The sequence below is a fragment of the Lichenostomus cassidix genome, chromosome 6 (assembly GCF_008360975.1).
Source record: "Lichenostomus cassidix isolate B80296 chromosome 6, HeHo_3.0, whole genome shotgun sequence".
NCBI classification, from domain to species: Eukaryota; Metazoa; Chordata; class Aves; order Passeriformes; family Meliphagidae; genus Lichenostomus; species Lichenostomus cassidix.
In genome coordinates, this window is record NC_139487.1 from 3,323,361 (window position 1) to 3,350,883 (window position 27,523).

General features: G+C 44.9%; 2 protein-coding genes and 1 long non-coding RNA gene across 3 annotated transcripts in view; 2 read left to right on the plus strand and 1 right to left on the minus strand.

The window, feature by feature from the left end:
- LOC146435053 (uncharacterized) overlaps nt 1-27,523 on the minus strand; it is a 230,700-nt gene that overhangs the window by 71,325 nt on the left and 131,852 nt on the right. The gene's annotated exons all lie outside the window — the stretch shown is intronic.
- NKX1-2 (NK1 homeobox 2) lies at nt 1,387-5,266 on the plus strand. Its single transcript, XM_085064626.1, has 2 exons — nt 1,387-1,631; nt 2,545-5,266. Exons 1-2 carry the CDS (start codon nt 1,400-1,402, stop codon nt 3,111-3,113), a joined length of 801 nt encoding a protein of 266 aa, XP_084920752.1. The 5' UTR covers nt 1,387-1,399; the 3' UTR covers nt 3,114-5,266.
- Nucleotides 15,018-27,247, plus strand: OAT (ornithine aminotransferase). The gene is made up of 10 exons (XM_085064627.1): nt 15,018-15,125; nt 18,688-18,914; nt 19,380-19,604; nt 19,756-19,851; nt 21,477-21,604; nt 22,861-22,983; nt 23,643-23,771; nt 24,437-24,550; nt 25,334-25,478; nt 26,372-27,247. Exons 2-10 carry the CDS (start codon nt 18,716-18,718, stop codon nt 26,530-26,532), a joined length of 1,320 nt encoding a protein of 439 aa, XP_084920753.1. The 5' UTR covers nt 15,018-15,125; nt 18,688-18,715; the 3' UTR covers nt 26,533-27,247.

A 27,523-nucleotide genomic window follows, 5' to 3' on the forward strand; every position in this document is an offset into this window, starting at 1 on the left:
AGCTTTAGCCACCTGTAGCTTCTGTGTGTGAACTCCTCAGGTCTGAGCTCCCTCCTCTTCTATGCATTTGTGGTATTCTACCCCAGAGGCTGGTGCCAAATGGGCTCTTAGATTCTGCCACCACATAATTAGCAGTAACAGTTGCTTGTAGTCACATCACCCTTGCACATCATTGTCTAATCTTCTTGCTCTCCCCTTAAGGCCTACAGCAAAAATTATTTGTGAGTCAGATTCTGCTGAGGCTGAGACAGCTGTGAAGAGGAGGGAGAGGAAGGCTGTTCTCTGTGTCTTTCTTTAGGAACAGAATCAGGTGAAATAGTGGATTCCTACGGACAGCTGCCTTGCCTGGCTGAAGGATGCCTTTCCCTAATGCATCTGATGATTTGTGGCACCGACAAATGCCGAAATGCTAAGAAGAGGGAAAATCATCCCCCTGAACAGATACAGGTATGCAGAAACACACTGCAACCACATTTTCAATAAGGAGGGCTGACTGGAAGTGGGCATGGTGCAGAGTGGGAAGGCCTAGCCTCTTGTCACCTACCATGTCCCAGTTACAGGTATGAACAGACAACAAAGTGCTTCCCCCCGAGACAAGGAGGGTTAGCCAGGGGGCAGCTCAGGGGGCAGGAACTTCTCCAGTGCAGGCAGGCCTCAGTTTCCCCTATCAGGTAATGTGAACACCACAGGTGAGTTGCAGGAGTTTGGCCCAGAGTCTGAATCACACTGATTCCAATCTGCTCCCAAACGAAAAGCTGCTCATTTATCCCTGAGGACCAGGCAGCAGCTTCACTTCTCAAACAGTGGCTGCTGGCACAGGGCAGGCTTGGAGCTGGGATCTGCCCGCTGCAGCAGAGAAATGCAGGAGCCGGCCCTCCTCTCTGGGTCGCTCTGAGCATAACCCCATCGGACCAGCACTGACCAGGGGAACGGCAGGTGGCTCAGCGAAGGGCGAGGGGACAGGTGCAGCCGGTGGCTCTCTGGGGACACCAGCTGCCGTCGGGCTGCCCTGTGCAGCCGCATCCCTGATCTGGTGGAGGACCCGGCTCCGGTGCCAGGAGCTCCTGCTCCCCCTCCCAACCGGGAGCAGGTTACGGGAAAGCCCCGTCGCCAGGAGGTTGGGATGGAGGGAGGCGCCCGCTGCGCCCCCGCGGAGCCAGCGCGGCGGGGAGGGGGCGCGGGGGCGGCGTGCCAATGGCTGCGCTGCCCCCTCCTCTGCCCCCACCCCACCGCCGGCCCCTCCGCCTCCCCGGCCGACCCTCCTCCCCGCCGCTCACTCCGCGCCGCCAGCGCCGAGCGTGCGGCTCGGGAGCGGCCCGGCTCCGCGCCCGGCGCTGCGCTCCGCCGGCTCCGCGCTGGGAGCCAGCAGGTCTCCGGCAAGCGCGGAGGGTGGGGTGGGATGCCGGAATGCCCGGACCGCGGGGCCAAGGCGGCCCCCATCCATCATAAAATCTCCTTCTCCATCTTAGACATCCTGGATCCCCAGAAATTCAGCAGAAGACGCGAACCGGCCGCGGGGAGCTGGGGCAGCGCCCCCCGCTCGGGCGAGCGGGAGAAAAGTTTGGGAAGAGTTGAAGTAGGAAAGGACGCTGCTGCTCCCGGCAGCGGGAGGAATAAACTAGAGGCACATGGTAGGAACGCGCTCGAGTTTCTCCGGCTGGCGCTGGCGGGGCGCGCAGGTGGAGGCGCCGGCAGACGGGGATCCCCGGCCCCTCGCCCCCGGGACGCGCTCCCCGCCCGGGCTCCCGCAGGAGCGAGGGAAAGGGGTTGGAACTAGATTTTAAATCTTGATGATGTAAAGGGAAAAGTTCTCGATATCCGCGTGCCCTGCATGGCGTGCGGAGCATCCTCTGCTGCCCGAGGAGGAGGGCGCACATCGGCGCGCTGCCGTCCCATCCCGCGTCGGACGGGCCGCGGCTCTTACCGAGGCACCGCAGGGTTTTTTTAGCCCCAGCAAGGCCTCCCCCGGGCGCTCCTTTCCCCGGGGCGGCAGCGGTCGGCTGCCCCGGCCCGCGGGACGGCCGGCTGGGTAATTGCTCAGCCCGTCCCCACCGGAGGATGCCTTAGCTCCCGGTGATCGATATCCTATTACCGACTCCCGCCTATCTCCTGCCCGCAGCTTGCAGGTGCCCACTTCAAACCTCCTTCCCCCGGCCTGATCCTAATATTGTTCGATTAAAACTTACCTTTAATAGATGACATCTATCGATCTGGCCCTCGCAAATCTGAAACTCCATTAGCGCAGGGATGGGAAGGGGGGGAGGGGATTTATTTCCCTTCAGAAGGGGACTTTAATAACTTCTTTTTTAATTGGTAAGAAATCCATATCGACGGCTCCCCCCTCCCCGCCGCGGATGCGGTGGCACAGCGGGGGACGCGGGGGGGCTCTGGCACGACGGGCGGAATTTTTCTCCCCTTTATTGTATTTTTAATGATTGCCCTTATGTTGGGGGGAGGGAGGGATGTCGGAGCAGAAGCGCGGGGTTCGGAGGGGGCCGGGAGGAGAGTGCGCTGTCCCCTGACGAGCCCCACGGTCTCACCTAGATGCGCAGTGCCCGGCGGAGAGCGGCGCCGAAGATGCGGGCCAGGAGCGCGACGAGGAGGAGCCGAGCGGGGACGGGAGCGGCACCGCCACCCCGGGCGGGCAGGAGGAGCCAGGCTCGCCGCGGAGCGCCCGGCGGCGGCGGGCAGAGCCGGGCTGCGGGAAGCCGCGGCGGGCGCGCACCGCCTTCACCTACGAGCAGCTGGTGGCCCTGGAGAACAAGTTCCGAGCCACGCGGTACCTGTCGGTCTGCGAGCGCCTCAGCCTGGCGCTGTCCCTCAGCCTCACAGAGACGCAGGTGAAGATCTGGTTCCAGAACCGCCGCACCAAGTGGAAGAAGCAGCACCCGGGCGCCGACGGGGCGGCCCCCGCAGCATCCCCCGCGGCGGCGGCGGGCGGCGGCAGCCCCAGCCCTCCAGGCCCCGCCGCTCTGCCCTTCCAGACTTTCCCTTCCTACGCCGCCGCCAACGTGCTGGTGCCGCCGGCCACCCCCTTCCCGCTGGCCACCGGCCCCTTCGCCCCCTTCCTGGGCCCCGCGTACCTCGGCCCCTTCTACGCCCCGCACCTCTGAGGCGGCAGGGCAGGGACAGCCCCGGGAGCCAGGAGCGCACCTCAGTCTTTTTGACCCAGCGGGGAACACCGTCATCACTTCTGCTGGTTGCATGGCGATTTGAAGTGTAAGAAAGTTGATTTTTTTCCTAGGCGTCAAGGCAGCATGCTTAACTTTGACACGCAGAGAGAAAAAACCCCACTGTAACCACTGGATTTTATTAGCACGTTTGAGATGTAATTATAGGTGTTGGAAATGGGAAAAGTAACCCTCTTTCCACATGCCTGACACTAATTCCCTGCCGATTCTTCTCCAAGTTCATTGTTAAGATGCTCCTCGTTGCTGTCCGGCTTGCCAGCACATGTCTGAAGCCTCGAGGGCTCTCGAGCTGCGGCACTCGTTAGCACGGCTGTGATCCTGATGCTGATGAGGGTGTACGTGGCCGCGCTGAATCCCAGGGATGCTCACCAGTGAAGATGTCCCCAGGCTCTGACTGTGCTCATGGGACTCTACTGTGCCCTGTTTGACCCACGGTTCATTATCGTTTCTGAAAACTGCCAGTAACATTCTTGGCACACTACCTGGAGGAGAGTTTTTGTCTGGGAAGGTGCAGGAAAATGCAGCTTGGTGTCATCAGGAGACAAGAAGGAGACTGCCTGGTCAGTGGGGAAACTGCTGCTCATGTCCACAGCCTCTCTGCCTTTCTCTGCAGTTCCCTCCCAGTGACTTCACAGGTTTTGGATGACAAGTCTAAAGATCATTCTTTTTGCAGAGAACAGTTGTTCTTGTAATAACACAGCATTAGTGCCAAATGAGGCAGAAAAGAAAACATAAATCAGAGAATATGATTACATTGTTCATTTCTTTAAAAATGGGGTATTTGTGGTAGAAAGTAAGTAAAACACAGAATTTACAGCATGCTGAGACCTATTTTCCATAACAGAGAAACACATGCTTTTTTTGGTTTTGCTTTTTGGAGCATTTGTTAGAAGGAAAATCACATTTCATCTTCATCGTTACAAGCACCGGAATGAAAAGGAATTTTAGCTGGGGGTTTATCTGTCCCTGAAAGGACAGGAAGTAATTGGTTTTCAAAAATCTGTCTCATGCAGTTTTACAAATTATTACAACACAGTATTCCAGACTGTACCCTCTCGATCTCTGACAGTGCTTTAAAGTACACATTGGCTCTCCAACCAAAAAAGCTTAGCTCATAAATCCTATCTAGCTCTGTGTCAGTCTAAATAAAAAGGGTTTTTAAATTATTCCCTGTTTAATTGTTTTTAATTGTACTTGGCTGAAGCAATGTCTGCTTTGTGGACTCCTCGCCCACCTGGTGTGGGTGTTGACAGTGCCCTGTGTTGCATGTCAGTGACTGTGGATGATACCTCATCTCCTCCAGGCTGGCTGCAAGGAGATGATTCATGGACAACCCTCTCTTGCAAAAATCACCCTCCTGCCTTCCAGCTTTGCAGGGATCAAGGCTGTGAGAGACACAGGCTGAGTCCTGGGTCAGCTGAAATGACCTGAGGCTGTCTTTCCACACCGAGAGGAGGAACCCAGTGTCTTCTCAGTGATTTGCAGAGCTATTAACAAAACACAAAGTTCACCTCAGGTCATGGGTTTGGAAGTCATAACTGCTGTATGAATGTGTTTACTTGCAGGTTAATTAAAATAACTTTTTAATCCTAATTTAAGTTGGAGCTTCAAAAGACAGGGTCATTTCAGCTGCTCGGGGTACTTCCAGATCTGCCTTCCTTTCTGGCCAGGCAATCAGCAGTCCCAGGTGCCTGAGCCATCGGGTGCCACCACTGCTGACAAACTGTGTGTCCACTTCTGGGCACTTAAGAGCTCAGGGCCTGCAGTGAGGGAGAGGCATTCCTGCAGGCTATTTCCTCTGCCTCAGTTTAGGACTAACTAAACCTAAACCCCTGTGACTATTCGTGGCCTCCTTCTTGTGCTAGTCATCACTGTCTGTGCAAAAACCAGGTCTTGATATAATTTGCCTGTCACTCTAAGAGGTTCCCAGAGCATGATATGGTTGGTTACCCACAGTGCACTCAGATCTCTGGTGAAAGGCTTGTGCCCTGGTATGCTCATATGGTTACTTCTTTTCCTTAAGAAGTGTAAATCATAGCAAAACCCCAGGGAATGTTACAAATCAAAATAAACAAATAGCATAAATTGTCTCTTCCTTTGAGATGTGGTTTTTGCCGTTCATAAACCTTTCAAGGCTCTGCTTTGCCAGCAATTTTGCCTTTGCCAAAACTGCATTACCTTTAAAGGAAATTTTGATTACTATGCAAGAAGCTCCCACCTCTTTTTCCTTCCATCACTCTGTTTAGCCACTTACCCTAGAACCCCAAAAACGTTTTACAGTTAATTCCAGAGAAGGTGGCAGTCATGGTCCCCACTTTGCATGACTTGCACCTCTGCACGGTGTTGGAAGGAGGTGCACATCAATGGGAATGCAGATTTTGCAGCTCTGATCCCAGGCCACCAAAGCTTTCCTGGCTAAATGCCTCCAAGCCCTTTGGACAGACCTTTCCCTCCCTGCTTTGTCGAGGTGGGGCTGTTGGGTGGGTGATTCTCGTTAGGGATGTGGTGACACTTATTACAGCTGAGATTCCTAGCAGTCCTGCAAACAGCACTCACTGTCAAACCTTGCATTGCCCAGAGGAGGCCATTTGCACTGGTAACACTTCTGGAAATGCCCCACTGAGCATCCATTATCTCTAACAATTCTGAATAAAGATTTGTGCAATATTTTCAGGCATAGACAGAAATGGACTTGACTCACAGCTGAATATAGATGTTAAAGGGAATCACAAATAAGTCCTATGTGTAAAAAGCAAAAGAATGTGTAGGTATTAAATTAAAAGAGCTTTGAATTCAAACACTCCAGAGAGAACAGGAAAGTTAGGAGCCTCCCTCATTCCTAGGCAACCTGGTCTTGTGGGTGGCATTTCTGCCCATGGCAGGGAGTTGGAACTTTGTGATTTTTAAGACCCCTTCCAACTCAAACCATTCTGTGATTCAGCACCTGAGAGTGTCTGCAGTGAGCAGGCAGCAGCAGCTGGGTGTCAAACTGCCAAAACCACTGCCAACTTCTGGGGCCAAGAACCACAAAATCACTTTGGAAACCGACTTCATTTAACCTGAAAATGGAACAAGTACATGGAGGCACACTGTGACATTGCAGTTGGGGAAGTGTTAGAAATGTCAATTTAACCAGACTTTCAGATCTGTACTTAAGAAAAAAATACCCACAACAATTCATGCAGTCGGGATTGCAAAGTTGGAAGAATACAATGAAAAATTAAATACACCCGAGGAACTAAAGACAAAATATATTTATTGACATGTCAGTGACCAAGCATTTTTCTTGAAGAAAATCAATGTGATTTGTTGTGTAATACATAACTGGAAAATTAAACAAAAGTCTATTTCCTTCCTAGCAATCTCTCTCTTATTCTCTCTCTCATTATTATTAGAACATGTGCTACCTACACATAGGTCCTTGAGCTAAGGACAGAATCCCCTGGTTTCCACCTGTGGGTTTTTCCTCACTGAAGCCAAGTAGGACCATGGAGAGAGATGCAGGGATGACCCAAGACAAGGAGCAGAGAGAGATCAGAGGCTTTCTACTCTCCCTGCTTTTGGCAGAACAGTTCCTTGAAAAGAGATGTGATCACTGATTTTTGTGGTCACTGTGGAGCGTTGTGAGTCTCACCTCCTGGTGGCAGCAGAGGTTGAGTGTGTGGCAGTGTCCTCTGGCAGGTGTCCTCTTGGCCATCCAGTTCCAGACCATGTTCAGAAAAACAATAAAAGCCAAGGTAGCCACGTGTTTATCAAGGGCCCTATAAAATATAACAGGTGATCTATTATATGCCTCATCAGCCCACCAATAGTCAGGCGACTCAGGAATGAATGAGAAGTGTTACTGTGGTCCCAAATATCTCTTAGGGAATGAGATCAAAGTCTGATTTCCAACAGCTTTACAACTCACAGGCAGACAACATGTCTAGCAAAATATTTGGTGGGAGAGATCCTCCTGAAGGAAAATTGATAATAATGTTCTTGCATCACTAGGTCTGAACACAGTTTTGTTTTCCAATACAGCCATCTGTCAGCTGAAATCACCTTGCACAAATCTTTACAGCACTTCGTTGTCATGGAAAACTCATGTTGTGGGCCTCATTTCTGGTAGTGCACTCAGTAAAAGTTTCTGGGAAGATAATGATGCATTCAACTAATTTATGAGCTGCTTGTTACAGGTTTGCTTTGTCCTCTTAGCTGGCATCTTTACCATGTTGTTCACAGGAGCTCTTCTGTGGTGGCTGTGATTCATGCAGCCTGCAGCAACAGACTTTTGCTTTCTACTGTAGCACAAATATTAAACTCCATTTCTCTTAGATTTTCCCCTTAAAACACTGAAGAGTGCCCAAGCCAGCTCCTTTCTCAAGTTGAAAATTTCATTTTCTGTGTTCTGTGTAATGCCACAGGAAAAATGTAATTAAAAATGTGGCATTCAATGGGGCTTAAGCACTCTGTAACAATGCAGAGGGATTTTAGTGGTATTCAAGATTTGTGCTTTTTCACTGAGCAGGTTCTGACAGACTGAAAACACTTTCAGTAATACCAGATCTGTGTACAAGATCAATACAAATAAAAGATTTTACTCCTTTCTACACATGCTGATTTGTTATAGGAGCTCTGATCATAAATGACTGCTATTGTTTAAAGAACGAAGCCTTAAACATTCATTAAAAAAAAGCAAAACAAAAAACAAATTCAAACAAAGGAGACTATATGATGGTACACAAACTTTGCAAAATGGGAACCTTAAAAGATGTCAGGTTTTGTATCTGTGGGTCTTTAAGAACCTGACACAACAAACTGAGAGTCAGGTGAGTTGAAAGCTTGTCCTCTCAGGTGAGGTCAGCTCTGTGATGATGTCCCAACATCCAATACCTCCTGTGGTGTTTGTGGGTAGCCACTGGATTGACAGCTTTCCTTATCATCCAGTCCCTTCCATGGAATCACCCTGAAAGTCACAAGTATTGGGGAATTCTAGAATTGCTGCATTTCACTGAAATTGCTCCAGAAGAACATTAGTTTGAAGAATCATAGGACGAACCCCAGAACAGTTTGGGTGGGAAAGGCCCTTAAAGATCATCTAGCTCCAACTCCCATCAGGGAACTCTGATAGACAAGCTGCAGAGAGCAAAGAATTGATTCAATTCTTTACTAGTTTATTTGTCCATTCTGAGGAACAGCCACATGATAGTTTAAGAGTAGGTAATTTCTGTCAAGATCTTTCTGCTTCCTGAAGATTCCTTCCTCTTGGCAATATGCTTCCCATATTTCCATATCTCAAGGTGTGTGATTTTTGAAAAAAATTACGATGAAAGTAATTGTCTTCAAACAATGGATTGAAAGCAAATTCCTTTGTCCGAAGATGTATCAAGAAAACCTTTAATTTTCTGAATTCCCTCATATTCTAGAAAAATCTAAGGATAATTTAAAGTCCTGGCTGGCAAAGTGCAGGAAGTGACAGCACATCATTCTGGGTTAATGACGAGTGGCATTTGATGCAATAGGTGACCTTGCTGATCTTTCACCTCAGCAATGCCAAGTTAAAGCCTGACCTGGTGCAGGCATTATGTAACTTGTTCAGTGTCTGACCACAGCAGCCCTGAGCAGCTGAGTGCTCACCATTTAGCAAGGTTAGCAACCCTGGTGGCAGCAATGTCAAACTCTGCAACAGCAGGGCCGATGGGGATGTGTCCTGCTGGAATTTTGAGAAGTTTCCCAGCTCCTGAGATAAAGCATATCCAGATGTTCAGTGTTCAATCCTGAGATTAACCAAATTGACAAGGTATTTATTCTTATTACCCAGTTGGATATATTTATGTTCATTTTCTGTGTGCTCTCAGAGCTGCCATCTGGGTCAGATTTGGAAAGGCAGGAGAGCATGTAAAGGAGTTTTTCCAGAAATCGTTGTCCTGATAAAATCCAAGAATGAGGACTGGAAGTTGGGAAGAACCAGGTCCTCCAGATCCAAATCAAAATACATTTGTTCAAGGAAGAAGCAAGGTCACATAAAAGACACTTGAAAGACTTAAATTCAACCCAAGTCTCACTCAAATTTTCTTTGGATTTTATTGTAACATTTCTGAGTTTTATGCTAGAAAATGCCACTTTTAAAGCTCTTTTAATCTGTATTGGGAAAACCAAAGAAAATGTTGTTTTTCCCAAGCTCTCTCCAATTTGTGTCTTCTTGGTAATATGATGCCCAAGAAATGTGATGCTCAGAAGAAATGTGTGTAGAAAGGCTCTTTCATTTAATTAACTACAATTTCAAGAAATAAAAGACCTTGTAATTTACCTTCAGGTTTCACACAGAAATAAAATGTCTCACCTCATTTGTGTAAGGCTCTGGATGTAGGTACTGTTGAGCTGCAAAGAAAAATAACAGCATGGGGAACAAAGCCTGAGAGAAGACAGCAATTTAAACTACTTTGATTCTAAATTCAATTATCTATGCTGTCATCTAACAGAGTATCATGGAAATCTTTGTAAAAAAAGGCAACATACAGATCAGGGGGAATAAGTATTAACTATAGCTCAAGGTTTATATTGCAAAAGGAATATCAGCTCTAAGGGTTGTTTGGTGCTTTAAGCTGGGTTAAATAACACCCATCCAATAAAACAGCATTATTTTGAGGGGGCTGTGCTGTGCTTTGCCAAACTATCTGGAAAGATATGAGCTAAAAGAGAAATCTCTAAGTGGACTTGAGAGGCAGATCTGCTTTGCATGCATTACAATTTGTTACTGCACTGTTCTGACACACTGCACTGTGAAATATTCTAGCTGTGCTGCAGGAAAGACTAAGGTCTCTTGTCCTGTAAGAAATGTCTTAATGTAGAATTCTACTGCCAGTAAATAACCAGAGTAACTCAATCACAGGCCATGGAAAGTCATTTTTCTATATAAGGCACTATGAAAAATCTTCATGAATCCAGCCCCAGCCATTCCCTCGTTCCTGTCCCTGGTAAGAGAGAGCAGAGCTCAGTGCTGCCTGTCCTCTGCCCCTCATGAGGAAGCTGTATTTAGGTAAAGATGTGTGCTGGTTTAGGTAATGATGAACTTGTACCTTGAGCCTCCTGACTTGGGTGAGCTCCATATGCAGCCTGGGTCTCACTCTGAGGTGAGGAACTCATCCATGCCCCTGAAGAATTGAACACTGGTGCCATGGGGCAAAACGACAGCTCTCGAGGAACTCTGAACATTTCCTGCAGCATTCCTCAGACAGTGTTAAACTCGAGTGAGAGTCCTGCAATCCTGCCATGGCAGCAGTGCTTGAGCAGCTCCCACAATGCATGTGCATCCCTGGAACACACTGAGCTTGTGCAGCCAAACCGACACACAATTCTCTTGTATTTGCTCTACCTCTGAATAACCACAATAAGTGGGATGCAATTCCTCAGTCTCTTCACATGCCTAATTCCCAACGACTTCAATGAGCATTTCTGCCAGAGACAGAGCTGCAGAATTACTCCTAACAACTGGCATGACTTAACTTGTTCCTTCTTATAACTTTATGGTTTACTTACATGTCAAATTGTATTTTCTGGATTAGCAGAATGAATATAATAACCCTCTTTCCTCAAGTAGGTCAGAATTTTCCTCTGTTCTTCAGGGCAAATTACTGTAAAATGTGAACATTTCATGGATTCTCCGTTTAATATTTTGGTTATTGTCATGTGGAATCTTTTAGGTATCTACAGGTAACTAAAGAGTACACATTAAGCTTCTGCTTTCCCTTTTTCATTCACATGAAATACTACATCTACCTGAGAGCAATTCCTTCAAGATCTACAGTAATAGCTGGTACTGTGGACAATGTGAAAGGTTAAAAATTCAAAATTGCTGACATTTAAAGAAGAAAAGTGGATATTTTCTGTGTCTCGATAACAAGTACCAAAAACAAAGGAAGCAAGTGAGCCATGACAGAAACACACTGATCCTATATAAAATTGATCAGGCTTATATTAAACAGAGCTTTGAAGGTACTTTCTCTCAGCTCTTGATTAACTAGATTCCACACTGAGAGTTATTTCCTATTTATTACTGTTAAACCTAAGAAACAGTCCGTATCAGCTTTCAAAATATAGTTACATATAGTATCTGTGCATTCCGTATTATGTCTGTATTTCTTCTTCTTTCAGACCTTACGGAATCCAAGAACAAGCAAGCCCTTTCTTGCTTGAGGGTTGCTTGTTTGTTTATTTGTTTTTGAATCTCTGCCTTTCAGACAGGAATCTGCTGTTTTCCTGGATGTCTGGCTTCTGAAATTGCCTCTCAGGGCAGTTTGCCTCCAGCTCCATGAGGCAGAGCTGAACCCAAGATTCAGCACTTCAGTTGATCTTGGTTGCCTTTAGTTTGCATTCTTTACATTTTTATATGCGTATTTCCCCCATATGATAGGACCTACTTAATCCTTTGGACAAGATTTGTCCTTTCTACATTTTTCTGCTTCCTCTGAAAAGAGCAAGTCTGGATGAATCGAAACCAATTTGGAGGTGAGCTTAAGAATAAGAGTATGTAAAGGTAGGTAAAAGGCAGCTCTTAAGTTGAGTCTATGAAAGATGAAAGGGATGTAGCTCCCAGCATGTTATTTTTGTGGCTAAATAGGGAGAAGGCATCATTAGTATGACTTGAGCTAACAGATAAGTGATCTGCCATGCTAATGAAATGCCTAAGTAAAAAACAACCTTAAACCTACATTTCTTACCTGGGAAAATCCCATTGATCTCATGGACTGAAAATCCTGGATCGTGTCCTATAAGGCTATTTAAGAAATGTGAGTATGCAATGAAAAAATTATGTGGTTTTTTTTCCCTTAAACCAGAGATTGTAGAATCATGGTTTGGGTTAGAAGGGACATTTAACAGCATTCAGTTCCAAACTCCCCTGCCATGGGCAAGAACACCTTCCACTACCCAGGCTGCTCCAAGCCTGACCTTGGACACTTCCAGGGATCCAGGGGCAGCCACAGCTTCTCTGGGCATCCTGTGCCAGGGCCTGCCCACCCTCAGTTAGAGGGAATTTCTTCCCAATATCCAATCTAAACCTACTCTTTGTCCATTCCCCTTGTCCTGTCTCTCCATGCCCTTGTCCAAAGTCTCTCTCCATCTTTCTTTTTGGCTCCTTCAGGCACTGGAAGGCCTCAGTTAGGTCACCCCAAAGCTTCTCTTCTCCAGGATGAACAATCCCAATTCTCTCGGCCTTTTCTCACAGCAGAGCTGCTCCATCCCTCTGATCACCTTGGTGGCCACCTCTGGACTCACTCCAGCAAGTCCTTGTCCTTCCTGTGCTGGGGACCCCAGAGCTGGATGCAGAACCCCAGGTGGGATCTCACCAGAGTGGAGCAAAGGGGCAGAATGAGCTGGGACAACGTGTAGTACTCAAAGCAGAGAGGTCATTGCTTATTCTCAGCCTTAAAATTTTAGGTTTTTCACAAAAAAGAATAACTTTAATTAGAAATAAAGAGGTCTCAATAGCTCCTAGATAAAAACTGCCTCTGGAGTTAAGAAACTGGGCACGGTACGATTGTGTATTCATTCAGCAGTCATGACTCTGAAATGTATTTTGCAATTTAGCACCTAAGGCACAACCTTTTGGTGCTTTATGAACTCATCTTTGGCAGCAGATGTAGGGCACTATTCTCTGGCAGAATTGGGCTAGTAGGAGACACAAACATATTAGCAAATTGAGCCTAACCCTCTGTGTGTTTATAGAGAGCACAACATCATCTGCTCTCCTCCCAGCCCTCGCTGCACGAAGCTCACTGCACATCGGGAAAATTTCCTCTGAGGGTGTTGTTCTCCAAAGGCATAAGCAGTGCTGCTCCCTGACACCCAAGGCTTGAGCAAATTGGTGAGAAGATATGACAAGATTCAGGAATATTTTCAAATGGCTTGCTTTAGTAAGGGGAAGATATGCAAATTCTCTGTGTGTCAACTAGGATATCATATTTTCTTTGTGGAAAAAATAAATTCTTTTCCAGCATTGATAATTTTGTCAGGGCAATTTATGGACAAAGAGCAAGAGGCACCCAGAAGTCATCACTGCTAAGACTGTGAGGTTTTTTTGATTTGGAATTTTTTGGCTTTGTTTTTTTCCCTTCCTGGTGAGGTGGGTATGATAAAAAGTGAAATATTACTTGCTTTCTTCTGTACTCTGCTCTTGTGAGATCTCACCTGGAGTGGTGGGGCAAGCCCAGAGGAGGCCATAGTGATGATTACAAGGACGGAACACCTCTCCTATGAGGAAAGGCTGAGAGAATTGGAATTGTTCAGCCTGAAGAAGAGGAGGCTTCTGAGAGACCATAGAGCCCCTTTCAGCAACTAAATGGGCTTCAAGAGAGCTGGAGAGGGACTTGGGACAAGGACCTGGAGGGACAGGACAAGGGAGAATGGCTTCAAACTGACAGAGGGCAGGGTTAGATGGGATATTGGAAAGGAATTGTTCCCTGTGAGGGTGGCAAAGCCCCAGCACAGGGTGCCCAGAGAAGCTGTGGCTGTCCCTGGATCCCTGGCAGTGTCCAAGGCCAGGCTGGACAGGGCTTGGAGCAACCTGGGACAGTGGAAGGTGTTCCTGCCCATTGCAGCAGATGGAAATGGATGGTCTTCAAGGTCCCTTCCAACCCAAACCAGTCTATGACTCTTTTGGATAAACCCAGCATGTATTTATGAAACACACCTCATAGTTCCCTTTAAACATCGAGATCTTCTGGTTTCAAAACGCTGAGTGTAATTTAGCCTTGGGAAAGGTCAGGGTTGTGCTGGCTTGTTCCAGCCTGTCCCTGCTCACCTGCTGCTCCCAGCTCAGAGCTCCTGGTCAGAGCACACCGGGTGCTCCTGGACCTTACTCCCCCCACATTCCCTCTCTCCCTCCCAAGGCAGCAGGGCGTGAAGTTCGGGTTTCCATCAGTGTCCTTCCACGTGGAGAAAGGCAGAGCACAGGCTCGCCGGATGGACTGTGGCGGACTGCGGAGGAGATTTTGGTGCATATGGGCAAAAACACCACGCACAGGAGCTCCGTGAGGAATTCCTTGGCGAACTTAGTGAATCCCTGGCTGTTATTTTGAATTATTAGCCATGTATGAAAAGGTCGGGAAAACGCTCACGCACAGCTTTCGTGAAAAGTGAGGGTTGGGCACACACTGAGCGCTTATCATCACATCCCAGGGGAACTCCGCTGCAGCCGCCAGCGGCGTTACCACCACCAACACTACACACTTCCCATTCCCAGGAATGCCTTCCCAGTCCCTTTCAATTTTTCATGAGTGCTCGGCCTTTTCTACATGGACTTCCCCGAGGGCACAAGCGCGGCTGAGCGGTGACAGCGGCGGGAGCGCGCTGAGTCGGAGCCGGGGGATTTCATCCCGCCAGGGTGTGTGTGGGATTCTGTGACCGCAAAGATTGTTCCCAAGGCTAATTCGGCACAGGGGAGCGGAGCTCCCGCTCTGGGGGACGGGGCAGCCGGTGTGAGGGACGAGGGGAACCTCTGACGGACGGGGGAAGGCGGTGAGCGAATCGGGGACGGGATGAGCTCCGGTGTGAGGGCCGGGGGAGGCGGTGAGGGAAGCGAGCATGGGATGAGCTCCGGTGTGAGGGCCGGGGGAGGCGGTGAGGGAATCGGGGACGGGATGAGCCCCGGTGCGAGGGCCGGGGGAGGAGGGCGGGGCCTGCGGGCATCGCCCCTGAGGGACGCGGTGGGCGGGGCCGCGGCTCTGCGCCCGCCAATGGGGAGCCCCCGCGCCAAGGGGAGGTGCAGCAGCGCGTGGGCGGCGGCTGCCAGTCAGCCGAGATACCCAATCGGCAAACGCTATTGCGGTGACATCACCCGCTCGGGGCGGGGCGAGGCGCGGTGACAGTGGCCCGGGGCCGCATCCGCCTCTCATCCGCGGGCCCCGGCACCGGCAGCACCTCCGGCACCTCCGCGCTCTCCGGCAGCACCAGGTACGGCCCGCCCGGCCCTCCGGGGACGTTCCTGCCTCTCGCTGAGCCACCGTGCCCTGTTCCATCCCGCGGCAGGGAGGCCGCAGCCGGCCCCGTCGGCAAGGCCCCGGGAGCGCTGTGCGGGGAGCGGGGAGGTGACAGCCCGTCCCTCCTCTGTGCCTGGGTCAGCCCCGCTTCTGTCCGCGATGCCGCATCTTGGCCTCTGCAGTGTCTGTCACCGTGGCCTTGGCGGGGGGAGGGATGGCGAGGGGGATGTGGTATTTCACCTCTGGGTTTATTGCGTTTCCTTGTTTTTGTTTTGTTTTGCTGGAGAAAAGAAGGCTTAGAGGGGACCTTATCCCTCTCTACTACTCCCTGAAAGGAGGCTGTAGCCAGGTAGGGATTGGGCTCTTCTCCCAGGTAACAAGTGACAGGACAGGTGGAAGCAGCCTCAATCTGTGCCATGGGATGTTCAGGCTGGACATCAGGAGGAATTCTTCATTGAAAGGCTGAATTGACATTGGAATGGGCTGCCCATGGAGGTGGTGGAGTTCCCATTCCTGGAGGTGTCAAAGGAATGACTGGACGTGGCACTCAGTGCTCTGGGATGGGTGACAAGCTGGGGATTGGGCATACCTTGGCCTTAGTCATCTCAGAGGTCTTTTCCAACCTCAGTGATTCTGGCATTGTGTGATTCTTGTCTACCAGTCTGGATCCTGAGCTGTTCCTGCAGAGGTGCTGGTTTGCAAAGGTAGCTTGGCATGTCCACACTGATGTCCCTTCTGCTTGTCCCCTTGAGCATTCACCCCTTTGATTCAGCTGCTAAAGGCTGCAGTGTGGCACTGAATTCCTCTCTGCTCCATCAATGTGAACCCAAGTGTTTTCATGTGTTTGTTAAAGTCCCCCATTTACCTTGGGGTGTGTTTCAGTGTCTGTCAGGCTGTGGGTACACAAAACCATTCAATCTGCAGTCTGCAAGCTCTCGTCTGGATAACGTTGCTCAACAGCTGAGCGAAGTTGTTCAAGTGTTTTACAGCTGTGTTTTGAGTGGTTTTTCTATGCTGATGCAAGATCTCTTTTAGTTGGTGTAATTCCCTGGTTTCTGATTCCTGTACTGCCTGCTGCAGTGCACGATCGTATTTCTCACAGTTGGTAATGAGTTTGATTTTATTTCATTTTATTTGCTTGGGCTTTTTCCTTATTGTGCTGCTCCTCTTTCCTGAAATCTCTCTTTACCTTGCCTTGCTGATCATCAAATGCAAATTTTTCCCCTTCCTTTAGTTCCAGATTCATCTGTAATTCTCAGCTTTACTCAGCCCTTCTCCATGTAATCTTGGCTGAAGTGTTTTTGCCTCACTAGCACAGTTTGCAGGGCAATTATCTTCATAGAGGAAAAAGCAGTTTTAAAAAAATCTGATGAATATTTTCCAACCTGAAAGAAATAGAACAAGAACCTCAAACTGGGGATTTCTGATTCTTCATGCAGAAAGGTACCTCTTTGATACAGGGCAGATAAGAGTTTAACTTCTTTGTACCTTTCATTTCAGGAATGTCTGGAAAATCTCCAAAATCTAGAAGCTTGTGATAGGATTAGCTGCTCTGCCACGGAGGTGTGCCAGGGGCCAGGATCTCACAGACCAATTACATTTTAGGAGTTAAGCAGGTTGAAATATTGAGTGGTCAGAAGTTTTTTTCTTGCACAGAGAATTATTTGTCTTTTTTTGTTTGCAAAATCTTTGAATAACAACCCTGAAAAGCATTAACACAAAGGGCTAATCTTTAATAGCTGGAAATGTGCCCAGAGCTGTGCAGAACTCATCTATTGCTGCAATGAAGAATATTGATTCTTCCTAAACACTTGGATTTTGCTGGATGGAAAAAAAGGTTTGGCTTTGGTTAGAAGTGAGGAGCAGCAAAGTAATACCAGAGGAGTCTGCTGAAAGAAATGCCTCTCTGTTCAAGGCAACACATTCAGGGTGCAGATCTTTTCCAAAACAAGCTAGGGATAAATCCATGACTGAATCCTCCTGTCTCTGCAAGCAGCCTGAAATAACAGCACCCTTGTGCAAGCCATCCTTGCATTCTCCTTTGGGTATTTTGGTTAGGTTTTGCAGTGTGCTCTGTTAGGTGGTGCAGCTGCCAGGCTGCTCAGCTCTTCAGTTTGCTGTGCAGTGTTACAGAGGAGGCTGCATTTGATAATCAGAGTAACTTGTTGTGATCTGTGATCCTCCTTTGGGGATTAAACCTTTTGCCAGTTTTGTAAGTGTAATATTCTGTGACACCAGAAACCTGAGCTTTGAGGACTCTTGGCTTTCTGCTGTTCCCTGCTGTGAGAGGAGCTTCCTCAAACAGCTTTAAAGTGCCAACTCACTTCCCCTTCCTGGCATGTATCTTTATATTGACTGAGGTGCAGGCACAGAGAAGAAATCAAAGTGCATTTGCCTCATGAAATCTTCCCCTCAGGTTATCCCTAGATTGTGACAATACGAGGTTATGTATTCAGGAGAAATTGCTGAGTTTTGCCAAGGAAATACAGAGTGCTCTAATGATCATTAGTATCTGTCATACTTTTGCTTTCCATCTGTTTTTTGATTGTAGAATCCCAGAATGGTTTGGGTTGGATGGGACTTTAAAGATCATCCAGTCCCACCCCTGCTATGGTAGGGACATCTTCCACTCTCCCAGGTTGCTCCAGCCCTGTCCAGCCTGGCCTTGGACACTGCCAGGGATCCAGGGGCAGCCACAGCTTCTGTGGGCACCCTGTGCCAGGGCTTTGCCACCCTCACAGGGAACAATTCCTTCCCAATATCCCATCCATCCCTGCCCTCTGGCAGTGGGAAGCCATTCCCTGTGTCCTGTCCCTTCATCCCTTGTCCCAAGTCCCTCTCCAGCTCTCCTGGAGCCCCTTTAGGCACTGGAAGGAGCTTTACAGTCTCCCTGGAGCCTTCTCTTCTCCAGGCTGAACAGAATGATGGTCTTAAAATGGTTCTATCAGTGAGTGCTTTATGGGCAGGTGGCAACATTTCAAAATCCAAGTCACAAATTTTTCTTCCTAAAGCAGAGCTCAGTTAAAACTAATTAATCTTCCTATCAATTTTGTGAACAGTATCAGCTAAATGTGATTTGCATTGGGTGCTTCTTTCCAGTGTTATGTTATTTTCTTTCTGATTTTGTGACATGATTTGTCTGATGGCAATCTGGTAGAAAATGGACATTGCAATAGAACAAGAAGTTTGATGAACTTAGCTTTTTTACCATAGTTTATATTAGCAAATCAGAATTTAAAGGCGCAGCGAGAAAGGAACTCTTACAGGAAAAATAATGTAACTGATTCATAGAGTTCGTGAGTCACACAGTTTCGTTTTCTTTTTGTTTCTGTAAGTGTACTTTAGAATAGAAAAAACAATTTGTTTGAAGTTAGTCCCACATTAATTTATATTTCATCTAAGCTCTCTTGGTTGAATTGCAAAATAGTTGAGAAACCTGTAATCCTGGCAGTAAAACCACTTCAATCGTGTCAGACATTTCTTCTGAAATGTTCTTAGTGCTAATTATTAACTTTTTTCATTTTTTCCCCCTCCAGATCTGTATCAGAATTCCTGAAGTCCATCATGCTTTCCAAGCTGAGCCGCTCCCAGAACCTGGCTGTTCTCTGCCGAGGCCTTCATTCCTCACTGAGCTCTGCTACCTCAGTTGCTCCTAAAAAAACTGTTCAGGGGTCTCTGTCCTCTGATTTAATCTTTGAACGTGAGGCTAAATATGGTGCCCACAACTATCACCCACTGCCTGTTGCTCTGGAAAGAGGAAAAGGTATTTTATTTAGGCTTCCCCATGGTGTGTCTGTGAATGAGATCATGGCAGAATGATTTTGACCTGATGGATTTCTGAACCTTTGTTGGTTTTTGGGTGGGAGGATTGAGATCATTGATCAAAAAAAGACAGCTAATCGTTGATTAGAAAGCCAGATCATTATGCATAAGGACACCTGAAAAAATTGTGGTGTCTCTAAAATGATATAAAGTGTTGATAATATCCAGAATAACTCTGCAAGGAATTTTTTGATCAACTTTATTTCTTTTGTTATTTTGTATGGAGAGGTTTAGTGTTAATCTGAACAGAAAAAGATATATTGGAACCATATCTAAGTCCTTAAGTACTGTTCATGTATTATTGCTTAATTTAAATTTTCTCTGGTCTTTTATTATGTTTAAGGAACTTTTTTTTGTCCTACGTCTTCTTTTATTTAGTGTACTGACGCCATGTTTGTTTTCCCAGGTGTTTATGTGTGGGATGTTGAAGGCAGAAAGTATTTTGACTTTCTGAGTGCTTACAGTGCAGTAAATCAAGGCCACTGTCACCCAAAGATTGTGGATGCTCTGAAAGCCCAGTCTGAAAAATTGACCCTGACATCCAGGGCCTTCTACAATGATGTCCTTGGGGAATATGAGGAGCTCGTCACCAAAATGTTCAATTATAACAAAGTTCTTCCCATGAACACAGGTAAAGAGCTATTTCATGTCCATTTTATTTCTTGTCTCTGAGATTCAGCGCTTGTGTAACATTTTCTACTGCACTGGCGTCCTGTTTCATGTGCAAGAGGGATAATGGTGTTCTTTCTGTTGTAAAATTCTGTTCTAAAATTCTGTTTCAGGAGTGGAAGCTGGAGAAACTGCCTGTAAACTGGCTCGGAAATGGGCCTACACTGTGAAAGGAATTCCAAAATACAAAGCTAAAATCATTTTTGCAGGTATGTGAAGTGTGTGTTAGGAGTTGAGGATTTGAGGATCTGGACACTGGATTGTTGGGAGGCAGCCTGAAGTCACTTGGAAAGTACATCCAGTTCTCCATGCTCTTTTAATCACTTAAAAGTGCAGTACTTTGTATTCCTGACTGGTTGTTCCTTACATAACTTTTTTGTGGATTAATTCCTCAAATTGGTGCCACACCTCCCATGGATTGCTCAATAGGGTTAAGCTGCCCTGTTGGCTTCACCTGCCAGGGCTTTTGTTCTGCATGCTTAAGGTCTTCCACAAATTGGCATTAACATTGGAGTCTTGATAGAATGAAAGTAAAAGCAGTATTGCTAAAGTAGATAATGGCCCCTGATTCTCTGTTCCTCCCTTTACCTGTCTGCTCTGTTTGCCTCTAATAGAGAGAAGTTACCTGCCCCTGAACAGACTTGTGATTTTTTTAAAGAAAAAAATTTTTAAAACCTATATACAGTTTAAAAAAATTCTTACATTTAGTATTCTTTGGTTATAGATAACACATTTTTGTCAATGCTGATTTAGTTTAATAGTTCTGTATTTTATAAAACCTTCAAAAATAAAGCTTACTATTTAAATACTGACTTTTTTTTTTTAATTGCTACAGCTGCAGGTACTGTTTTTAACTTTTGCTACATATAGCAGCTGAACCATGAATGTCATTGGGCAGCACTTATAAATTGCAGTGAATACTTGAATTTTGCTTTATGGTTTCTGGGATTGAATAGAGATTTTTTTTTTGCATTTCTTCTGGGAATTCTTTGAACAAATATTTCTCCTTCTTTCTCTTCTCTTCTCTTCTCTTCTCTTCTCTTCTCTTCTCTTCTCTTCTCTTCTCTTCTCTATATATTTAACTTTGCTCTTCAGACAAGTGCTTTTGCATTTTGATCAAACGGATGTGCTCCCATTTTGGCAGGAAAAAAAAGCTCTCTTGAGTAGCTACGAAATGACTTTGAACATCAGTTTAGAGAACTTGACACAGACTCTGTGCTGGATAGTGAGCTGTGAAGGCACTGAACCCTAAATCTTCTTTAGTCTTATTAATACCTTATTATTGATTAGTGAGAGTCTCTTGGTTTGACTGAAATATTAAAATGAAGATGTAATTGTCTTTGCAATGGTTGGTTCCTGAACACTTTAACTGATGTTTCTGAATAAAATAGTGCAATATCCCAATATTTTTACATATGTAAATGGATTCTTCTGGAACTTTGAAATGCACAGAATTATATTTTCTGATTTAGGATTACTGGCAGCTTGATTTTTAGGATTTGAAATATTAATGGTGTTTATTTCCCCCCCTACATTTAATAAGTAGTATTTACATAACAGCTGAACATGTTCCTCAAAAAGATGTTAATCTGAGTTATTTGCAATTTTCCAGACTACTAACAAAACTTAAGGATGTTGTTTTGTATAGTTGTCAGGTCTTAGAGTATAATTTTCTTTTGTTATTTGATACAACAACAGAGTATATTTATGGCATCAATACAAAATGCTAACAATTAGGAGGAGGATGCTAGTATGTTGTTAGATAACTCTTAAAATTCATTCCCATTCTGGCTCTTGATCAGTTTTTTAACAGTTCCCCCTTTTTTTTGTCCAGCTGGCAACTTCTGGGGCAGGACAATGTCTGCCATCTCCAGTTCTACTGACCCATCCAGCTATGATGGGTTTGGACCCTTCATGCCAGGTTTTGAACTGATCCCATACAATGATCTACCAGCTCTTGAGGTATTTGACAATTTTTTGTTCTCTTATAAGAAATCATTTTACAATTTCTCTTTGGTAAATAGCAAGGAAAATCAGAAGTTTATACTTAGAAATGTGCTTTGACACTGAGGTGTATGTATGTAGACATACTAGAAATGTATACATTATAATTACATATAGGAAATGTGTGTAAATTCTCTTTTGGCTTTGATTTTCAGTTTTGCTTTAGGATATGAAAGGAAAACCACATGATCTGTTTCATTTCCCAGCAATCTGGTCCAGAGGAACTGTCCCTGCCCATAGCAGGGGCTGGAATGAGATCACCTTTAAGGTTCTTCCACCCAAACCATTCTGTGATTCTGTGACTAGAATTCACTATAGTTGCAAATACTTCTTTCCAGTTTCACAGCATCCTTAAAACAATGCCAGGCTGCTGTTTTACTTTCACAAGCTCCTGAAATGCCAGTGATTCTGTATTTCCCTGTGTTTTCTGAGATTAATCCTGTCATGCTGTTGGGGAGGGGTGACCTTCATTAGGTACTCTGTGAGTAAAAAGCTCTATACGTGTTGGGTCTGCTTTGTACAATTGAGTGGGCAGTGGAGATTGGAGCAATTATAGGACAGAGCTGCTTGTCTCCTCTGAGTTTGGGTAGGGGAAACAAAGGTTTCTCACTGTTATAGCTGCAGTGTGGAAAAGCTTTCTGGGATTTTGAACGTACATCAGGGAGCCCATGGTGAAAGACCTGCGAGTATTTAATGCCTTCATTAGAGCTGAATTCATTCTGCTCATGGTGCAATGCTGAGAAAAGCTGTAGTAAAGTCATGCTGGGAATCATTAAATATCTTGTCTCATGGACTTCTAAACCTTTTTGAACTTGATAGTGTAGGAATGTAACTGTGGACTTTGATTTAAAATAAAACTGTTCTAGAGAGGCTCCATTCTTTTATGTTTGAGGGAAGAGTTGAGCAATTGTTTGTCTTGTATGGGGTAATGCAAAACTGAGGGTATTTCTGAACTGATCTGATAAACTGCATGTCTGGATTTGCAGTTTGCTAGGTTTGCATCTTCCCAAGCAAGCACAGCAGCTGATTTTACAGACAGTATAAAGGGAACAGAAGTGGCACTCAGGGGAAGCTGCCTGACAGGAATGCTGTTCTCATCCTTTGAGGAAGAACACCAGGGCTACAATTAGGTTCTGCTACATGTATTTTCTATATTTGACCTGACTAAAAGCATTTTCTTTTTGTCTTTCCTCTCCCTCTCTGCACTGGTACAGCGGGCCCTTCAAGACCCCAACGTGGCAGCTTTCATGGTGGAACCAATCCAAGGGGAAGCAGGTGTGATTGTTCCTGACAAAGGCTATCTCACAGGAGTGAGGGACCTCTGCACAAAACACAATGTAAGGAATTCACTCTAAGGTGGATTAAACATCACACACTGTATTTACTGGTGTAACTTGTAGGGTCACCTTTGTATGTAAGGTATAGGATTTCATATGCCATTTAATAATTCCCTTTTCTTTCAGAGGAATAATGCAGGGATACTTCTTACATTTCCTGGTAATATCTCACTAAAAAGTACTTCTTAGCAGTGCACATTTTTCATAATTTCTTACTATTGCCATTGATTTAAGTTTCTAATGAATGATCTTCAACTGCATTTATTTTAGATTAATTTAACTTTGAAGTTCTTTTCCACATTGTAAATTTCAAGTTACCATAGCTATCCAGGGCTGTTGTTGCTGAAGTGCATAACTGCTACCAAGAATCAGTAACAAGACAGGGTCACAGAATGAAACACTGAAGAAAATGGTCATCAGTGGTCTCTGATTTAACAATCAGGGGTCTCTATTCCAACAAAATTCAGATTCTTAATTTTTAAGTGCTACTTATAATTATTTTCATACTTTCAGAGAAAGGCGTTGACATATTATTAATGAAGTTGTCTTCATTATTATTGTCATACCTCAAAAAAAAAGTTGTATTGTTAGGACAGGAATGGGAATGAAAGTAATTCTCTGTTCTATTTGGATTTTTCTTCTTTTTTGTCTCTTTAAAGGTTCTGTTTATAGCTGATGAAATACAGACTGGTTTAGCCAGAACAGGAAAAATGTTGGCTGTTGACCATGAAAATGTGAGACCTGATATAATTCTTCTTGGAAAAGCCCTTTCTGGTGGCTTATATCCTGTGAGTACCAAAGAAACACCAATAATTTAAAATAATATCAAATTACTCAAACAGCTATTGAATAATAATTTTTTTTTTAGCCATTAACACTGAAAACCTGCCAGTTGGAAGAACAATAAATCTGATGTTTGTTGTACTTGGAAATTGTTTGCAAGGTTAGCTATGATTTATGACCAGACAGTCCAACCTGTGAGAGAGACATAATAAAATAATGGAATACCTAATACTACCTCTATAGCTGAACAACTGGCATTATTTCATTTCTCTGGCATGCCTTCATGACTGATTTTATCCTCTTGGAGTGATTTAAATTCCTGCTGATTAGGCTGGAAATTACAATGCCTTGAACTATTTTGGTCAGCTGAAGGGATTTTTGAGTTGTTAAACCAAGTATTGAAGCCGAAACTCTTGAAATAATATTCAGTTTGGAGAAATGCCCCTCAGCTGTGGTCAAAAGTTGTGTTACCATATAGCTAAGTGTATTTAAGGGATTAATTATGGGATTGTCAGATCTGGTCTTCCTGTATACAGAGCTGGGAATGTAAATGTGATTTATCACCATAGGTTGAAAAGTACCCTTTCCTGAGCCCTGAGGAAAAATTTTCTTCAGAGAAATTAAAGTTTACAGTTCTAAATATGTGAATTTGCTGACCTTCCCATTTTAGGTCTCAGCAGTGCTCTGTGATGATGAAGTTATGCTGACCATTAAACCTGGTGAACATGGATCCACATATGGAGGAAATCCATTAGCTTGCCGTGTGGCCATGGCAGCACTGGAGGTTTGTGAGTGGAGATAGAGATCTGCAATCTGAATTAAAAAGGGTGTCATGATCTTTGCTGAAATAAATGATATTATTTTTTATGCTGCAGGTAGAAATCTAGCTTTAAATCAGAATGAAAAATTGGTAGTGGTTATCTATAGATCATAAAACAAAATCTAAAGTTTTTATTGGAAATGTGTCCCAATTCTGGTTTTCTTATGGTCTTAATGTCTTCAATGTCAAAATATAATTTATCTAGGGGAAGTTTTGAGGCAATTATGCAAATTTGATTAAATACTTTCATTAATTTAATGAAGATACTGTGAAATTGGCTTATTTTACTGTATCAGCAGTAGCTGCTGCTCTGTAAGCTTTAGAACAGGTATGTGCAACTGGAGCTCAAACAGAAGCTAAAATGTCCTGTCCAGAAAATGCAATTTAATTATTTTGTGATTGCTTAATTGACTGCATTGATGCAGATCACACAGAAAGCCTCATCATTACCCAATACACAGACTTGGACAGATTAAGAGCCTTCAGAGGTTTACTGTTCATTTGTAAATAACAGCAAATGAAAAGCAGTTAATTTAGAATAAAATTTCAAAGAGATTATTGTTTGTTGTAAACATGAACGAGTAAAAGCTTCATGCCAGCCTTCTGGGATGTGCAGCCTTTGCAAAGACACTGACTGCAACAGCTTTTGTGTCTCAGCAGGTTTAGTGTCATTAACCATCCCTTCCCCATGGTACATAAAACAAATGCAGTGCCCTTCAGCTGACTGCAGATCTCACTTTTCTTTAGGTAATCGAAGAGGAAAATTTGGCAAAAAATGCAGAAATAATGGGTAACCTGCTAAGAAACGAGCTCATGAAGACTCCATCTAATATTGTAACTGCTGTGAGAGGAAAAGGGCTCTTAAATGCAATCGTAATTCGGGAAACCAAAGGTGAGGAAACGCAATCGACTGCACAATCACAGCATGGAGAAATATTTTTCAACTTAAACTGTAGTTAGGGAATGGCATGTAGATGTTTGTGTTCAGATCATGGGTATAATACTCTAGTACCCACTGAAAGTTTATTTAAGTGACTATGAAAAATAGGATTTTTTAATTAAGCTGAACAATAGTTTTTAAATTATTTGAATTCTTTAATGATTTGATAATGTTCAAACCTGATGGTGAATCTGCCTCCCAACAAATACTTTTATTCTCCTCACTGGAAGAAAACTGCCCATCTCTGGAGCATCAGTTCCTGCCAGATTATGGAAGGACTGGCTGCGATTGGTTGTTTCCAGAATAGTTAGGAGAGTGCAATGAATACAGGAGGGTACAAAAAAGAAAGTTAATGACTGAGAACAAATTTGCAGGGATTAACACCTTGAATTATATCAGGAAACTGACTATCAAGGTACTCAATCAAGGGATAAAGTGCTGCAGGGAGATGGTGTCAGATTCCAAGATGATGTGCTGAAATCCAGGTTATATAAACATAACCTTGTCTGAAGCCCTGTGCGCATGTCCCCTTACCTCCTCTTTGCTTGGTCCCCTTTTAAAATTTATTTTCAAGTCTAACTGGGTGCTAGACAAGCACTGAGCTGTGGAGGAGCAGAACTCTGTGTGCTGAGGCAAACCTGTGAGGCAAAGGGCAGCTTTGGAGCAGTTTTACTCCATGCAGATTCCAAGGAGCTGCTCGGAGTGACCTCTCTCTTTGTGAACACCCTCCATCATCTCGCTGCCAGCTGGCAAACAGCACCACGTGCTGCAGCTGTGACACCTCTGCTGCTGTGCTGGAAATGTCCCCAATATCCTGATGTTGCTTTCCCTCCCTCCTGTTGCAGACTACGATGCCTGGAAGGTGTGTCTGCGGCTCCGTGACAACGGGCTCCTGGCCAAGCCCACGCATGGGGACATCATCCGCCTGGCACCGCCACTCGTGATCAAGGAGGATGAAATCAGAGAGTCCATCGAGATCATTCACAAGACCATCCTGTCTTTCTGAAAACCTGGCTGTGACAGGCTGCCTGCTGACTGATCCAAGGGGGTGTGTTGAAACATGTGTGATGAAGGCCTGCTCTTGAAGCGAGCATCTCTCATTCCTTTTATCTAAGAGGACTTGACTATTAAAACATAGCTGTGTCTTTATATTATAATGGCTCTGTAGAAAATACAGAATGATTATGAAGACTTTCCAGTCTTGGAATACTTGGAAATGAAGTTGTGTACTTACTGAACAGCTAAGTTAGAATGTTTGAGGGGAGATACCTGTAGAAATCTGCTTAATTGATGTAAGTCTTGGCCAAAGTTTAAAGTGTGATTTTTATATATATATATATTTTAGGTTGCCTTGCACTCTCGTATCACTTTCCAAAACATGATATTTGGCAACTTTTGCCCCTCAGCAAGATGTCTGTAGGATGGAAGCACTTATCATTGTGGGTGAATTTGTGTTTTTCACGTGCAGCTTGAAAAAAATTTCTAATGCTGAAGGTTTGACAAACTGGGTGTTATGCTGGTGAACTCGAGAAGCATCGAGCTGTGTTCTGTGTGTACAATATTTTGATTGTATGACAAGAGATGCTGTTTTCAAGCCTGGCCTCAGTGTTTGGCTTTGCAATCCTGTAAAATAGATCTGAGCATATAGATCTGTTTTTACTGTTACAAAACTTTCTGTCATCTGAATGTTTATATTAAAACATGCTTTGCATTAAAAAAAATACATTGATGTGCAATGAAACTACTGTGTGTCTTCAGAAAGAGCAAATGTGATGGAGATTTGAAAGTTTGTAATTTTTCTTAGCTGGTTTTAGCTTAACTAAACCCTGACTAATCACGCAGTGCAAAATGTTCCCTTTGCTGAGCATAGGGGTTAAATACAGTCACATGCTCATAGGGGGAAGTGGTAAATAATCCTGTGGGATTTGGAAGGTATCTCAGTTTGTGGAAGTGACCCAAGGCAGTGGTTGGGGTGACAGAAAATTTCCCCCTCCTTG

What these genes read in the sequence shown, in the direction of transcription:
- NKX1-2 (XM_085064626.1), top strand. Translation starts at nt 1,400, where the DNA reads ATGCCGGAATGCCCGGACCGCGGGGCCAAGGCGGCCCCCATCCATCAT. An exon ending in GAATAAACTAGAGGCACATG is followed by an intron (nt 1,632 to 2,544) that starts GTAGGAACGCGC and finishes GGTCTCACCTAG; the next exon opens with ATGCGCAGTGCCCGGCGGAG.
- OAT (XM_085064627.1), top strand. Translation starts at nt 18,716, where the DNA reads ATGCTTTCCAAGCTGAGCCGCTCCCAGAACCTGGCTGTTCTCTGCCGA. An exon ending in TGCTCTGGAAAGAGGAAAAG is followed by an intron (nt 18,915 to 19,379) that starts GTATTTTATTTA and finishes TTGTTTTCCCAG; the next exon opens with GTGTTTATGTGTGGGATGTT. An exon ending in ACCTCTGCACAAAACACAAT is followed by an intron (nt 22,984 to 23,642) that starts GTAAGGAATTCA and finishes GTCTCTTTAAAG; the next exon opens with GTTCTGTTTATAGCTGATGA.